General features: G+C 36.0%; 1 protein-coding gene across 1 annotated transcript in view; it reads left to right on the top strand.

Annotated features, from left to right (window-relative positions):
• Positions 1-16,910, top strand: part of RYR2 (ryanodine receptor 2) — a 6,224,161-nt gene that overhangs the window by 5,171,629 nt on the left and 1,035,622 nt on the right. Inside the window, exon 92 of the mRNA XM_044059048.1 lies at positions 2,727-2,874. Coding sequence (XP_043914983.1) covers positions 2,727-2,874 — 148 coding nt within the window. The remainder of the gene's footprint in view (positions 1-2,726; positions 2,875-16,910) is intronic.

The raw sequence follows: 16,910 nt of genomic DNA, 5'->3' as shown, positions 1-16,910 counted from the left end.
TTGGCTAACATGCCAGATCCAACCCAGGATGAGGTCCGTGGTGATGGTGATGATACTGAAAAGAAAAATGCCACAGCCTTGACAAATGAAGATCTGACAGATCTAACAGCTGCATCAGATGATGGAGACCTTTTAACTGATATTTTTGGATTAGACTTGAAACGAGAGGGAGGACAGTATAAACTTTTACCACATAATCCCAATGCTCCTATCCCAGAACTAATGACTACACCTACTTTTCCATTACCTCTGCCTGAGCTGCGTCAAAGATTTCAGGTATGCTATCTATGCTTTATTAATGAGTGCCTGTTTGGAATTTGCACTTATTTTATGTAAGAATTATTTGGTTAGCACATCTAATATACTATCTTATGTTGTTGTACAGGTTTACCAGCTCTTCCTGAGACATAGGATCAAAGGAGCAAAGGCTTCCATTTCTTAGTAATTTACTATTTTATCTCACACCAGTGTCATTTTTTTTACTAAAAAATAGTCTCTCTCACACACACACACACATATGTATATGCACGGGTTTATATGACTTCATAGAGTTTTCAGATACTCGAAATTCATATGGTCAAGACCATATGATCGAGTTTCCTAAAACTCAAAATAGAAGAAAAAAAATCTACATTTTTGGGAAGGTCAGGGTGGACAAGCCCCCCCCCCTAGAAATTATATATACCAAGTACAAGATCACTTTACAGTAGGATAAAGAGTAAAGTCCCTGATCCCCACTGTACTGCAATTTACATATAATTGCTTCAAAGGGAAAGTTACCCTTTTCTTCACTGTAGTGATATCTCAGAGTTGGTATATATAAGGGGCACAACCCCCCCATATGAGGGTTCAAAAACATAGATTTTTTTTTTTTTTTTTTTTTTTATTCCATGTTTTCAGAAACTCATTCTTATGGTCTGGACCACATGAATTCTGAGTTTCTGAGAACTCACTGAACTCATATAAACCCATATGCATACACCTCAATGCCTGTTTGAAGTAGAACTATATTTAGATTGATTTTCTGTTTGGTGTGATTGTTTTTTTGTCAGCATTGTCTTTTTACAGGTACATTTCTGAGTGTCCATCTTCTTAATTTCCACCCTCCTGATACACATACACAGATATATATATATATATATATATATATATATATATGCTACTCTTTGCTGCAGATGGTAAGTGGATTAAAAAGTCTTGTGTAGGTGTGCCTGAAAAGACCAGCTTTGTCCATCCCGGATGGGTCAGTTAATGGGAACTGTTCTAATGTCGCAAAAGTTAAAAATGTTTTGTTCTGCATGTCCATTGAGTAAACTATTTTTAAGATTGTATGCCGTATCAGAACGTGTGTTAGAATACATTTTTGACAGCCATATAATAATCTAATGTATTTGTTTATTTAATTAAGGGAGAGAAAATTAAAGAAGAAAGAGATGTCAAGGAAGACAATAAAACTGAAAAAGGAGAGTATGTATGCCACATTTTGCAACGTCACTTTTTTATTTATTTATTTGATTGTTTATTTATTGCTTGCAGTTTAACAGCCAGAAGAAACTTCTTAGGTAATTTAGCACAGACTAAATAATGTTGTATTCTGTGTCCTGTTAGAATGACCGTATACCGTATAATTACATATTTTAACATAGTAAATTGTCAGCTGTATGGCGAATACAGGGATGTGTCTAGTTTTCCCTTCGCTGAAGCACAGGAAGAAAGAATATTTAATACAGTGTAAAATAGTGTTAGTCTTCATCCACGAAAAGAACAGGAAAACTAATAAAATACAAAAAAAACACCAGTGTTAAGTCACATGACCCATCACATATTGTAGACTCATTTACAAATGGTGGTTCTGCATAGAAAACAGCTTAGCATGTCAGGAGAAACTCTCTGTTCTGTCATGCAACCATTTCAGCATATGGTTGCTTTCACTACTGAATATCCTCATTTTCCTGCTACACAAGATGAGAGTCACCTTCATGTTTTATGTTGAAGTAAATGAGGACTAATATTCAGATTCCATGCATTTTAGTTTATTTAGGGTTAAAATGAAAATATTTCCTTTGCTCCAATGCCAAGAAATGGCATATGTTTCTGAAGACCTCCGGTATATAGGGGACTTACTTTGTCACTAATCACATTGACAAACCTCACAAAGAGACAGATAGCAGTGTCACTTGCTGACAGGATGTCTGATTTTATGTTTGACAGTGGGCAGCACTTTAGGTATATTTCTATGCAAAGAAATTGCAGTCCTTTTTAGTTTGCTGTCTGCTGCAATGAATACTGTTTGTGAATATAAATGCCTTTCATTTTTTCTCCTATTCCAACCCTGCAAATATAAAATGTATTTATACTGTGTTTGTGCTTCTTACAATACATTTTCTAGAAAAAGTGTAAACCTGCAGCTTGAAGTTTAATGAGGATATTGATAGAGGATGTCAGTTTCAAAGAACAATACGCTGTGAGAAAATTGTTTATTAAGAAGGATTTGAAATTAGAAAATGAGATTGTGTTCCTTTTAGTTTATGGATAAGAATGAATACAAATCTTGAAACCACTATAGTAATTGCTTTTTTGAGCTAAATGTTTTGTTGTTATAAAGACTATGACAAGCTTTTTGTACAAGCCTTTCATAAAATTTGCCTGTAATCTCAGTGTGAAATGTGAGAGATGTTGCAAAGTATGTTTTAACAGAATATAAGATTTAGCCATTTCTCTTGCAGAGGAGAAGATGGTAAAATGTTAGAGAAATCTAGGAAAGAAGTACCCAGAAAACTGTACAGGCAACATCATTTACTGAAATCAGGGGAACCTGATGGCCAAGAGTCAGCTTTTTGGAAGAAAATAATAGCATATCAACGAAAGCTGCTGGTATGACCAGATTTTCATATTTTAAAGTGGCTCACTCTACCTTATATGTTCTGTTATATGTCATAGAATGTGCCGTTGATATCTCTTTTGAGCTAGTCTCAGAATTGCCATGTATGCACTTTTGCAGTGTGTGCACATTATGTTATAATACCTTGTACTTGTCCTTGTAGTGAAATATTAATCCTTTGATAAGTCTATAGTACAGCAGTTAAGGATAGCTGGGCCAGGAATGTGCTTCTCATCTGTCACAGGCATTGTTTAGTTTGAGGAACAACTTCAACTAAAAACTAACTGCTAATATAGCTCACTCAGTAAAGGCAGCGTAGTGACTATCACTGGAAGTTCTTTGTGATAAGTAATGTTAACAGGTCAGTCAGGTGCAGGGGATTAGACCTTAATTCCTGCACCACTGGCACCTGTTTATATCTAATGATCAGTAGCTGTGGTCTCATAATCTGTGCTATTGTACACCAAATAAATATGTGATGGGTGATTAGCCTTAAAATATGACAAATGTGCATTAGTGCTTTGCGTTATTGCCAACACCTGCCACACCCAAATAAGCTTTAATCTCTACAGAATGGAATTATAAGAATTGATTCGACTAGATTTTACCCATCTCAGTCAGAATCCAGTACCTTTTACTGCTTTCTTACCAAAGGAAACTGAGATTTAGCAAAAACTCTTTTGATGCACACACACATATTCACTCATTGTTTTCTGTAACAGGCTGCTAATACCGCTCCAAACACCAGACTACTTTTCGTGAATTAACAGCACATGTTGTAACAAACCAAACAAACTTGACACCAAGGACTGAGTTACTGTACACTCTTTCAAATGAGCCAACCAGTGTATTGAATTTTAGTAGCTTAAGCCAAACTGTGTTTCTTCAAAATGTTCAGATGTCAACAGTCACAATAGTGTGGTGAGGTTACCTTTCTAAACTAATATATAAAATGCCAGACACAAGCTTTTGTAATTAAGTAAAAAAAAATGCTTTACTTAGTAGAAAAGCACGTAAAATAATAGAAAATGTCTATTAGATATACAGGACAGTAACTTATGGTATAGGGTAGAATAAAGGAAAATACTTCAAACAGATAGTGAGGAACAGAATAACTGTAACTGCATCAACATATTTATATTCTTACAACTTTCTTGTGAATACTGTAGCCTATCTACAGCTAAGCTGATAAAGGCATTCAGTAGTTGCAGATGATACTCAGGCATTTTATGAAATTTTGAGATAAAGTGTCTCTGGAAAGCAGGCTATAATTTTCACATCTACAGTCCTTGAAAAATGTTTTGCTTCTTCCAGGTTTGAATAGAGTTCATCAAGTCTATAATCCAAACTAAGAAGGAACATGCAGGAGCCCTGATTCAGCTTTATATGCAAGTTAAAGGTTTCCTGCTTCAGAACAGCAGTCCACACAGAAAGGAAAACAAAACTTATAAATCTTACACATCTAATAAAATATATACATTTTGGCAACATGAAGGCATGCTGTTGAATTCCTGACTCTAAAAATAGGGCACTAAGTAATTGGTGTTCCTGTGTCACAAGAAATGTTGCCGTCTCATCTCTTTCAATGTTATGTACCATGCATGCACAATAAACTACTCACATGCAGTATTGTATCAGTATACAGGAAATGTAAATGCTGTGTTAGGAATTCTTAAGTATTTGGAACAATTTCAGGAGACCACAGTGACAGCTGGTGTTAGACTGGTATGAAACATTCAGCAAAAAACATACAAATGTAAGAAGGACTGAATGGGTGGATTATGAAAAAATTCTCTAGTTTTGTGTACTGTTGAATGGAACAGAAAGGGGGAGGACACAGTGTAGATATACCTCATTGACAGGAATGAAATTAAGAATATGTATTTGAAGAACTAAAAATATTTTGAGAAATGGGCCTAAGTGGCAGCTGGAAGAGGGAGGAGCAATAACGTAAGACTAACATAAAATTTTCCTTTAAAGGGAGAATGATAAGCAGTTAAATGTTTTGCCAGGGTGACTTTTCATGTAGGTCAGTAGCCCTGTGATTTAAAACTAACTGTGTCAGGTGGAAAGAGGAAGTGCAAAGGGAGAGTTGCTTGCTTAAGGCAATTTGCAACATGTGGGCATACGTAGCAAACCATAAGCAATTTTACATCAACTTTCTCATCTGATTGTTAATTTTTTTACTGTGTGCTGAAGATATCACGCAAGTAAACCTTCATTCCATATTTGCAAAGTTGATATTTTTTTCTCCATGAGAAATACCCAGTGCACTTTATTGCTTCATCTGAAAAGAAATGATAGAGTGATCAGTATGATAATGTCTTCCCATTAAAAAAAAAACATTTGATAAGAACCACAAGAACCATGCACTTAGTTCAATGTATTTTGGTATTGTAACTTCAGAAGTTACTTTATGTGTTTATTCAGCACAACCCCATCCCCAGTATGACTGAGATAGCTGAAGGAGCAAGACAGATCCCTGTATGCCATGTACAGGCAAGAACAGGGGATTCATGCTTCCTCTCCAAAAAATGACTGTGAACTGAAGTAATCATATAATACTTTACTGTGAAGTTTGTCTACTCTTTCTTTCTTATTATTGTATCTAATAGTTGTATCTTGGCATGGGTGTCTGACTTTGTGCAGAAACTAGATATACAAAAAACATAGTATTGAATACAAAAATGTTGAAATATTAAAATGTTGAAATCCTTTTAAGTGTAACTCAAAAGAAGTGCTAAAACTAGAGACAACCCAGACATGTTAAAATCTTCAGGGAGCAAAATATTCCAGAGTTTCCTCAACAGCATAAAGAGGCAAGTATCACAGCATATAAAGATGCCATCATCTAAGTCTAAGCACATCAGCAGTGAGGAATTAACACTGTAGTACACAAATACAATAGATTATCAGTGCAATGCACCAGTGAAATTGGATATTCGTCTGTACTTAAAAAGGTATGTTTACCACAATGTGAATATTCAGGTGGTATTTGAATGGGGCGTGGCCAAGATGTGGATCTGGTAGCAGCACTTTTCTCTCAGCTGTCTAGCCTCAGTATTATTCCTGACAGAAATTTTAAGAAATAAATATCAAAAGGAAGATATTTCTATTTCCAATGAATTCCTAATACCTTGTAGCAAATGCAAAAGAAATTTTATTGATTTTCATCAAAAAATTCCTGTCAAATTCAATACCAGAAAATCAACATCTTCAGCTATTCAAAATGAGTCATCTTAAGAACTCACCTCAGGGCTCTGCTTTGAAAAAGGATCTACATTCAGTAATCTCAAATATCTAGGAACTGTCAATAAAAATTGACAAAATAGACGGCAAATTAGCCACTTTTAAAGAGAAATGTTCTCAACAATTAGAGCAACTACAGGAAATACTCACACAACAAGAAGGCACATTTCGGCTATGGAACAGTCACTAAATGACATTGACTCCAGGCTTTCAAAAGAAGAACAACAAACAGAATTTTTATTAAATCATAGCACATTACTATAAGAAAAAATAGATGATATAGAAAATCAAACAAGAAGAAACAATATCCGGATATATGGCTTGCCAGAAAAAAATGAAGGGGACAATATAATAAACTTTCTCACAACCTGGAACCCAAATATAATGAAACTTCCTGAAGCCCTTTCATATGGCATTGAACATGCACACAGGTCATTACCAGCTTTAGGAAATACTTCAGCAACCAAAAACAAACCAAGATCAATAATTGTGAGACTTTTCTCTACACAGGACAAGGAACTCATATTAAAAATTGCCTGGGCTAACTCACCTATCAAATACCATGATGTTATAATCAGGTTTGATAATGATTACACTACAAAGGTGGTTTACAAAAGAAGAGAATGTCTACCAATAATAAGAATCCTATAGATGAAACAACTGAAATCTCTTCGAAACAGTGGAGTCAGCTATAAAATATTTCACCAATAACATCATAACACAAGAAGAATCTATGAACTGGACAAATAGTACACCAAAATGAAATGCAGAAGTAAACAACTGGAAGACTGTTGAATAGAAAAAGAAAAAATTAAAAGACAAATAAATATGTATACTACATACATTTAAAAGCTAAAACAATGCTTTAAAACAACAAAAATAATTTTCTGGCATCAAATTTACACAAACAACAGGTACTGTTCTTTTTTCTTATGATTACTTTCTTATGTAAATTTAAAGTTAATAAGTTGCAACAAATTTAGTTTAGATACTAATCTTTATTTAAATAGTTAAGTAACCTAACAGTTTAGTCTTTTTTCATATAGATATAGTCATTTCTATTATTATCCTCCTGCTAAAATATCTTAAACAGCAAAAGACAGTCAGCTTATATCTAAATATGGGGTTATAAATAGTATATACATTACTTAAGGAATTCTAATGACAGTAGAAACACTTTAATGTCTTTTGAATTGATAAGCAAATATCTAGACGTATTAATGAGAAAAACAAGTACCGTGGGAATGATTAAATGCAATAGAGAAATATAATTAAATGAAGGTTCAACCTAAATGTATCGATGAAAGAGATGGTGATTTTTAACTAAAGTGAATGCAGGCACTTGTATTTTAACTGAGAATAAGGGTAGTGCTGCTCGATATATCTGAAAAGTGCCTTGTTCACTTACTGCAATTAAGCCACATATCTGCGAACACTTTTTACATAACAGCACAAGCTTTACCTTATTTTTCTTTAGGAAAAGTTAAGCTTACTTTTCTTTCCCGCTCAGCCCACAAAATGATAACATCAAACACTCAGCTGCTGTAGCTTAGAAACACCTCAGATTTCCTCTACGAACGCTTGCTATTCACATACGTTGACCTTTGAAAGTTTATACATGCAACGTCAAAGGCCAACGACATTTTTTCCAAATTAAAGCTATATACTTTTAGTTAATTATACACATTAAATTAAAAGAAGACAACACAATGATGTAAATATCTGATTGCCTGAAAGTATATGTGGAGAAAAGGAAAAGTGTGAAGAGGGAAGCGGGAAGAAAAGAAAGAGGGAAAAAGAAAATTTCATTGCTCCCATTTTGCACAGCCAGTTTCTTTTTAAAGTATGAAAATGATCTGATGGTTTTAAATTCTACAGAATTGTAGCGACTGTAAAATTATTATGCAATCTGCTGTTCACTGGATACCCCAGAATATAGAGAGTTACTAGATCTCTTTGATACAACCAATATCCTCGACTGCAAGGAATTAAGGGATGTGTCTGCCACATTCATTGAATACAAATTGTCAGTATTATTAGATGTTGTAATGATGGTGTCTGTGTCAACTTATATCCATTTTTGTCCCCTAGTATCTTTGCAGATTTAGAAAGTTGGCATGATAAGGTTAAATATAACAGTGTATAACACAGACCCTGTAGTATTCTGAGCATTATCATTCCTCCTGACGGACTATTATCCAATATCATAACTCATTACAGTCTTCCTGTAAGTCAGTTGACTTTATCATGTGGTAATCAGCCAGAAGCTTTAGACAGATCTAAATAAAGCACAATGGCAATTAGACACAAACTGTAAGCCATCATCAACATGTAATAAAACTCTAGCAAGTAGTTTAAATTTAAATGACTTGCAATAAATTCATGCTGACTAATGTCTGTTAAGTGTATTTTAAATTGTTTTGACATTGCTGAAGTAAATAGTATTCAAAATGTTTTCCATGTGTTGAAATGAGGCTGCAAGACCTGCAGAATTCAATACTGTTCTTGTTACTAACCTTAGACATAGGAATCACAATAGACTTCTTCAGTGTTCAGAGACAAAGACTTTTCCTAAAAATGTTTTTATACAGTATGACCTAGGAATTATCTGAGCAGTCCCTTGTGGTGCTCATCAGAAATCTAGATATCAAGTCCCATAGAACTTAACTTCCTGGCTCTGATGGCACTTTTTTAAAGCCAACTTTGGCTTCTAGAGGAAGAAATGGAAGAAAATACTTTTTTGTTATGTTTGTAGCTCATGCTATAGAGAAAAGTGATGTTATTAAATGTAAAGCTTAAAATAAGATAATGTCAAGTGGAAATTAGTTATTATTTGGAGAGTGGAAAAAATAAACAACTGGAAAATTGTGAGTGCTAATGATGGGAATAGCAGAATTTAAAAATGTCAACCCAGCTTCATTAGAAGAGCTATGAGGTTTAAACATCTTGAATACAAATAAAGACCCACTGAAATGTGAACAATAATGGACGTACATCTGGTAAGTTATATGAAAAGATAGTTGGATGGCATATTCATGGAGAAATATCTAATAGACTTACAATTTTTTGATTATACAGATGATGTAAATGTATTGATTCATAACCTGGCTGTATTACTACATAACATTCGTAAGCACTCAATTCAAATTCATCACATTTATTAAAACAGTAGAATACAACTAAAATAACCCTTACAATGTTTATTTAAAGTAAACTAAATGCTATACAACAATACAGTTGTCCAAGATAATATATGTTCAACATGACACAGTTCTACACCAATTTAGCAACATGATATCACTTAATAAAACATCTGTTGGACAACTTGACATTTATTATTAATATCTCATTCAGCTTTGAGACTCATACTGAAAACTTACTTGCTTGAACAATATCCATATTTCAAGTAGATGTTATTAAACTCTATACTATTCTAACTTATCTTTCTGAATGACTCCAGGGATATGCTTTTACTTGATTTTATTTACTATATGCTGAACATTACAACATATAACATATTTTTTCTTAACATGAATGCTACAACTCATCTGTAACTCTGCGTTTATTAAAGAATTACATAGAGCAATCAAACATTATGACATATATTTTAAAAAATATAAACAGATTGTTTTACATACTAATAGTATATATAGGCACACTCTTACTTAAAGAGTTGTTGTTTAATATGAATTGTTACCTTTAGAGGATAATTATTATCTAGTGACATCTACTATGTCAAACCATATAAGTTTTAAGAACCTACTTTAGAAAATTCTGTGTAATTGCTGTTTTGAATATATAGAATATATGAATGCAACTAAGAATTACAAGTTGTATTTTTCCCTGATTAATCCCTGATCATTTTCTGCAAAATGGGTACTGTATGACATATGTAAAAATTAATTCAACATTGGTATATAAAATATTCTGCAGATATTGGATGAAAAATCCCAACACACTTGCAGACATATGCATGCATACACATATAAACACACAAAACCTAATAAGATAATGAATCATATATTATATATTATTTATTTAAAGCAGTAACACAAATATCATGAAGCATTTGAAACTGAAGTGCTGAGCTAATATGTACATTCAAATTGTTATTACTAATTAAAAGGTTAAAATTACTACTGAGATCTAAATTGCTTATATATAATAAATATAAGTAATAAGTAAATTCAATGTAGAAATATATATAAATACTTTAAATGACTCACTTAAGTCTTATATACCTCAAAGATGGTTTGAGTTTAATGAGATTATGATCTGAAAACATATAAAATAATTTTAATTTTGATACAAGCACTTGCTTTTAAACCTCATAAAAGGGTATCAGATGAATTCAATAAAAGTATACTGACTGATAAACATTAGAAGGAGGAGAAAGAACACTGAAATGGCAATCTACTGTTCAGCAATTGTTAACTTGACTTTTATTCTAACAGTTATGTTACAATAGACTTATATTTTAGATATTGTAAACATAAAAAAATCATTCTAGTCCTAGTTAATTCTATAAAATCAAAATAATATCAGTTAAGATTGGTTGCAACTGGATTAATAAGGTGACTAGCAGATATAAAGCAACATTAGTTTGTGAAATAACTGAACTATTATAATTACCAGCTGATTACAGTATTTTTCTAAATATGTAAATATTGTTGCACAAGTTAAGACGTTAAGAGAGCTTGATCTAGATATCTTACACAGAGTAAGAAGGTTTGCTTGGGTAGTTTTACTAGTCAAGCAAAGAGGCATATTACCTCACAGTAATAGGAAACGGGTTATGGAGTTAGAATTTCAGGTTTAGAAGTTTATTTGTTTTATAATGATCTGGTGTCTATCAGAAATATACAGAATTTACATAAAAGAAAATATTTGAATTACTTTTCTAATTTAGAACCAAGAATCAAAATTACTTACATGCACTGTTATATAAATTAAACAAAATAAAGCATGAAATGTTTGTCTATAAATGTAAATGGTCTGAATAATAACAATTCTGAGCTGGGAATTTCTGGTTAAAGGCTTATAGTGCCTGCATATTTGAACTGTTTCTTACTGAAATTGGTACACCTTGTTTGCTGTAGCAAAGACTAGATCCAGGCCTGCTGAATCTAGCTTTGTTTGTATGCTTGTTGTTTGTTTCCTTGTTATTTCCCTGAAATGCTAATTCCACCTAAAGCGCGGCTTTTCAGCGCTTCTGTGGATCCCTAGTGATATCTGCATTGCTTACTGTACTTATTTCCTTGTTTCACTTGAAAGAAAGTTACTGTTTGTCATTTTTGCATTTAAGTTACCTGTAACACATTGCATTTAAGTTACCTGGCACTTGCTCACTAAAGCAATTATATAAGTCAGCACTAAAAAATTATAAGCACTACACCCTCACAAACTCCCCTTGAGTACCTTGTTCTCCATTGGCCCTTTTTTTCAATTATAAAGGAATTCCCAATACTATTCTAGCATGTCCAAAGATCAGTTGTCAATCTCCTGTCTGGTCCAGCTGGTGAATCTGGGAATCTTGAGGCAATGTTACAACTGCCTCATGTACACAGACAACCCTCTCCTCCTCCCAACAAATTCCAACACATGTGAGAGATGCAACCATATAGCCATACTGGAGGCTAAGCTCTCTCAACTCAGTACTGGCGAAACCAGTCAGGAGGAGAAGGAAACCACATTCACTACAATTCCAGTCTCACATAGACCTACCACAACAGTAAACCAAACACATAAACACACAAAAACATACTCGGAGGCTCTAAATAAAAATATGCCTAAGCAGCAGAGACCTTCAAAGCAGACACCCAAGCAACCGCTACCCCAAAACAAAACACGTGCAACACATAGCTCACAAAGCCAGTGTGCTGAACAGTCACAGCCCTTAAGGCTAAACAACACACCTGTAATAGGTGACTCTATCGTCAGGCATACTGACGTCCCGCTCACCAGGCTGAACAAGGAGAAGGTCACGGTGAGCTGCCTGTCGGGCGCTAGGATCCTCCACATAACACAAGCACTCAGGTCACTCCAAGGCAAGTACAAATATGACTCAGTCATTGTCCATGCTGGTGTGAATGACCTGAGACGTATCTCCCTGGACTACATGAAAAGAGACATAGAGGAGCTCTCTGAGCATGTAGCCCAGGCCAGTATGACCCTGACCTTGAGTAGCATCTTGCCCTCACCAAGAATGATGCCACAATATGAAGACAAGATGATCAATTTCAACAATTGGCTTAAGTATTGGTGTCATTCAAAGGGGTTCCAATGCCTGTCAGCCTGGGATGACATGCTCGACAAGCCACGATGCTTCACTAGGGACGGCTTGCACCTGTCACCCCTGGGCTTTCGGATATTGGCAAAGGCTCTTGCTACCCCCATAGTGCCTTTTTTAGGCAAGGCTCAAAAGACAAACCCACCACCATAGGTATCATAAGGGATAAGAAACTAAGAGTAATGCTACTCAATGCCAGAAGTCTAAACCTCAAGATGCACACACTCGAAACTCTCCTTAGCATGGAGAACATCGATATCTGTGCAGTAACAGAAACCTGGTTCAAGGCTCCTGAGAGCACCCCAGCACTACCAGGTTATACCTCATACCATGCTTTTCGGAAACTTGGACCGAACCACAAAAGGAGGGGGAGTATCAATATTCGTCAAAGATACCCAAACTTCCATGTTGGTGGCACAGCACGAAGCATCAGAGACTATCCATGTGCAACTAACAGTGGGTAAAACTGACTTCCAGTTTATAGCCTGCTACAGACCACCCTCCCAAACCCAGGAACCCCACTCAGCCTTCCTGAGAACACTGGAAAATATGAAGGTCTCTCCAAACACCATTATATTGGGTGACTTCAACTACCCAAACATAGACTGGGAGCATTATTCTAGCTCCAACACCCTAGCCCAAAGGTTCCTAGAATTTATAAACTCAAATGCTATGGAACAACTTGTTACCACTCCCACAAGAGGGGAAAACATACTGGACCTGATCATCACCAACATGTCGACTCTATGCTCCAGACCAGAAGTGTATCCCTCACTGGTAAGATCAGACCATAAACAAATCTCACTGGATATTCACATCCCGACTCCACCCCCTGCCCTGAAAACCACAGTGAAAAACTTCTCTAAAGCAAATTTCACACTCCTCAAAACCGAGGTGGAATCCTTCAAAGCCCCAGGGCCTGTGGAAAATATGGCCCAGACCGCAGAATCCTTTATAAACGCATTCTATGAAGACCTTCAGGAAAGCATGGATCATGCAATCCCAAATAAAACCAAGACCCAATCCTCCAAAGGCAGACGTCCTGCCTGGTGGACCCCAACCATAAACAAACTATACAATAGAAGGATGAAGCTACTACATGATAGAGCAAAATCCCAAAAAGGGAAGGCATCTCTGATCAGTATTAGCAAAAAACTACGGGCACTCATAAAATCGTCTAAGGCCAGCTTCGAGAGAAAAATTGCACAGGACACTAAGGATAATCACAAGGCTTTCTTTAGTTATGTTAGGAACCTGGGTAGGAATACACAGATATGCTCAGAATTAGTCCAAAATGACAAAAAATACACCGAACCCACAGACATTGCCAACATCCTAGCTGACAGGTTCAGCGCAGACACCCCCCCCCCACCAAAAGGGCAAATAACTATCCCAGCAGAGTGCTGCCCCCCTGACATCTCAGATGCTCAGGTAAGAGCTGCCCTCTACAAAGCAAAAAACACAGCATCAATGGGACCAGACGGTGTCCCGGGCTGCATCCTACATGAACTCCAAGAAGAGCTAAACCCAAACATAAAACTACTGTTCAATCTCAGCCTTACTGCAGGATATGTACCCAAAGAGTGGCGTACAGCAACAGTGGTCCCTCTCCACAAAGGTGGTGCCTCAATGGATCCTGGAAACTATCACCCCATAAGCCTGACTAGCTTGGTCTGCAAAGCTATGGAAAGGATCATCATGGACCTCATAAGTAAAGATATTGGGGACCTACAGACACTGGATCCTACCCAGTTCGGCTTTGTTAAGGGCAGATCATGCCTCTTAAACCTGATTGATTTCTTTGAAACAGTCACCAAGGCCATTGACGAGGGGAAGGTGATCCACACAGCCTACCTGGACCTCGCAAAAGCCTTCGATACAATACCCCACATGGGCATTATAGATAAGCTCACCAGCTTAAATATAAACCCCTATGTCACTAGATGGGTTGCAAACTGGCTCAAGGACAGAACCCACATGGTTAGAATTGCTGGAGCCATGTCAGACTCCAAACCAGTTACAAGTGGCATCCCACAAGGCTCAGTCCTGGGACCTCTCTTGTTCGGCATATATTTCTCGGAGGTACAGGCCATTACGGAAGGACTGTGGCTGACCAAGTTCGCAGATGACTGCAAACTGGGCACCATAATCGACTCTCCAGCCGACACAAGCATCCTCCAAAAGGGCCTCATAGAAACAGACAACTGGTGCCAGAGCCATGGCCTCAAGCTAAATGCCAAAAAGTGTATAGTCATCCCCTTTGGCAAAAACAAAGTGCCCACAAATTACCACATAGTTGGTAATCCATTAAGTACAGAAGAAGTAATTAGGGACCTGGGGACCCAAGTTGATAGCAATCTCTCATTTGACAACCACGTGGCCAAAGTGGGTAGAAAAACATTTTATATAGCCCACCTAATCATGAAGAGATTCACATCTAGATCAGGGGAGGTCATCGTGCCTCTTTACTCATCCCTCATCAAGCCCATAATTGAGTACAATGCCACTTTTGGGATGTACCTTACCAGACACCTGCAGCAACTGGAAAGACCCCAAAAGTACCTCACCAAGAGGATCAAAGGGCTCAAACAGATGCCATATGCTGCCCAGTTAAAGAAACTCCAGCGCTACTCAGTGGCATACCGCCTGCTCAGAGGCGATCTGTGCCTGACATATAAAGCAATGTCCAACCCGGAATTAATGGACATGCTGCACCTCAGAAAATCAAAATCCCATCGAGCTACGCGCTCGAGAGACTTGAACCTCAGCACTGAAATAAATAGGACATGCTAGAGGGACAGATTCATAACCCAGAGGCTCCCTTCACTCTGGAATAAAATCCCAGTCCAGGTTAGGCAGAGTCCCTCATTGACTCTCTTCAAGAGGAATCTTGATGAGTGGATGGGAGATCGTAGGTTTACCCCGGGTATCACTTCTGTGTCACTGTTAGACAAAGGCACAGTATACTAACCTCGAAAAAGGGCATAGCAAAATTAATTTAAAATGGGTGGCGAAAGCCAAACACACTCTGGCTAGGCTTATAAATGCCCTAGGGCAGATAGCCTAGTATGAACCTATGAACCTATGAACCTATAAAAGGAGAAGTCTAATCAAATGTATAAATTTACATGTGTCTATATCAGAATTTCAAAAACTGAATAGTTCGAATCACTAAATATCGAACTGACATGATCGAACTGTCCAATTTTCGAATGCCGAGACGAAAAAATAAACAAAAAAAAAAACTAAAGGGTGTAGGCAGGGGGGCAAACCCTCCTGCACCCCACCCCCCTGCTACTTAAATATACCAACTCCGAGACTGCAATTCATTGAGGTAAATGGAAATCTCCCCTTATGGAGATTTCTGTTTACCCATTCAACATTCTGCCCTTTCGGCATTCTCGATGCAACAATATCAAATTTGATATTGTCAGCATTCGAGATGCTGATAGGGACCCAATTTACACAAACCATAAATAGAATTTCTTCAAGAGACACATTTATTAGATAAGGATATAAATAGTTTAAATATCAATAACTATGCAGTATTAGTGAGCTCTCAATACAAACAGAAAAAGAGAGGAGTAGCTATACTACTTTGCAACGCAACCATATCGCCAAAAATAATCAACACCTATCAAGACACTTCTGGTATGTTTTGTCTAGTATCTATGGAATTAGAAGAATATATACATTAGTTAATCTATACTGGATTCTAGGACTTGGAAGGGAAACAGTTAATCACCACTTTGAAAACATAATACTTTTAACTAAAGGTGGCCTAATAATGGCAGGGGATTTCAGTTGTATAATAGATAAAGATACAGATACAAAAACAATAAGAAGGAAAACTCCTATATCAAAGGCACTTTTAAAGTTTATATAAACAGCTTGCATAAAAGATAGAAATGAGTTTGCTGACCCAGATTCCTTAATTTTCTCTTTCTACTCACACAGACATAGGTCTAACTCTCGAATCGATAGGATTTATGTATCCAGTGACCTAATAACAAAAATTAATAAAGTTAAAATTATAAACTGCCCTCTATCGTCTCATAACACACTAGTTTTTGAGGTAGAACTTATACTTATATATTCAAAACCCATCACAAGGATATCTTCTTATTTCACAAAATTAACAGAATGTAAAGAATTCTATGAAAAAAAAGTAAAAACTTTTATTGAACTAAATAACACAGAGGACATCTCAGAAATATATATTTGAGACGTATTAAAAGCATACCCATATGGAAAAATCCTGTCTTGGTAAATTAATAAAAGAAAAATATGGAATAAAGATATGATAGAACTACATAATAAAGTGGACAAACTTAAACTAGAAATACAAAAAGGTAATACAGGTTTAGCTCAAGAACTTTTACAAACCAATAACAAATATACAGAAATACTACATCATAAGACTATGATTAATTTAGAGAAAATCAAATTAATTCTTATTCTACAAATGCAACTCATCAGAGACAGTTGTCT

Source organism: Protopterus annectens, chromosome 1.part2 (assembly GCF_019279795.1).
Source record: "Protopterus annectens isolate FY-2018-M chromosome 1.part2, PAN1.0, whole genome shotgun sequence".
NCBI classification, from domain to species: domain Eukaryota; kingdom Metazoa; phylum Chordata; order Ceratodontiformes; family Protopteridae; genus Protopterus; species Protopterus annectens.
The sequence above is the reverse complement of the archived record's forward strand: the minus strand, read 5'-3'. Positions and strand labels throughout refer to the sequence as shown.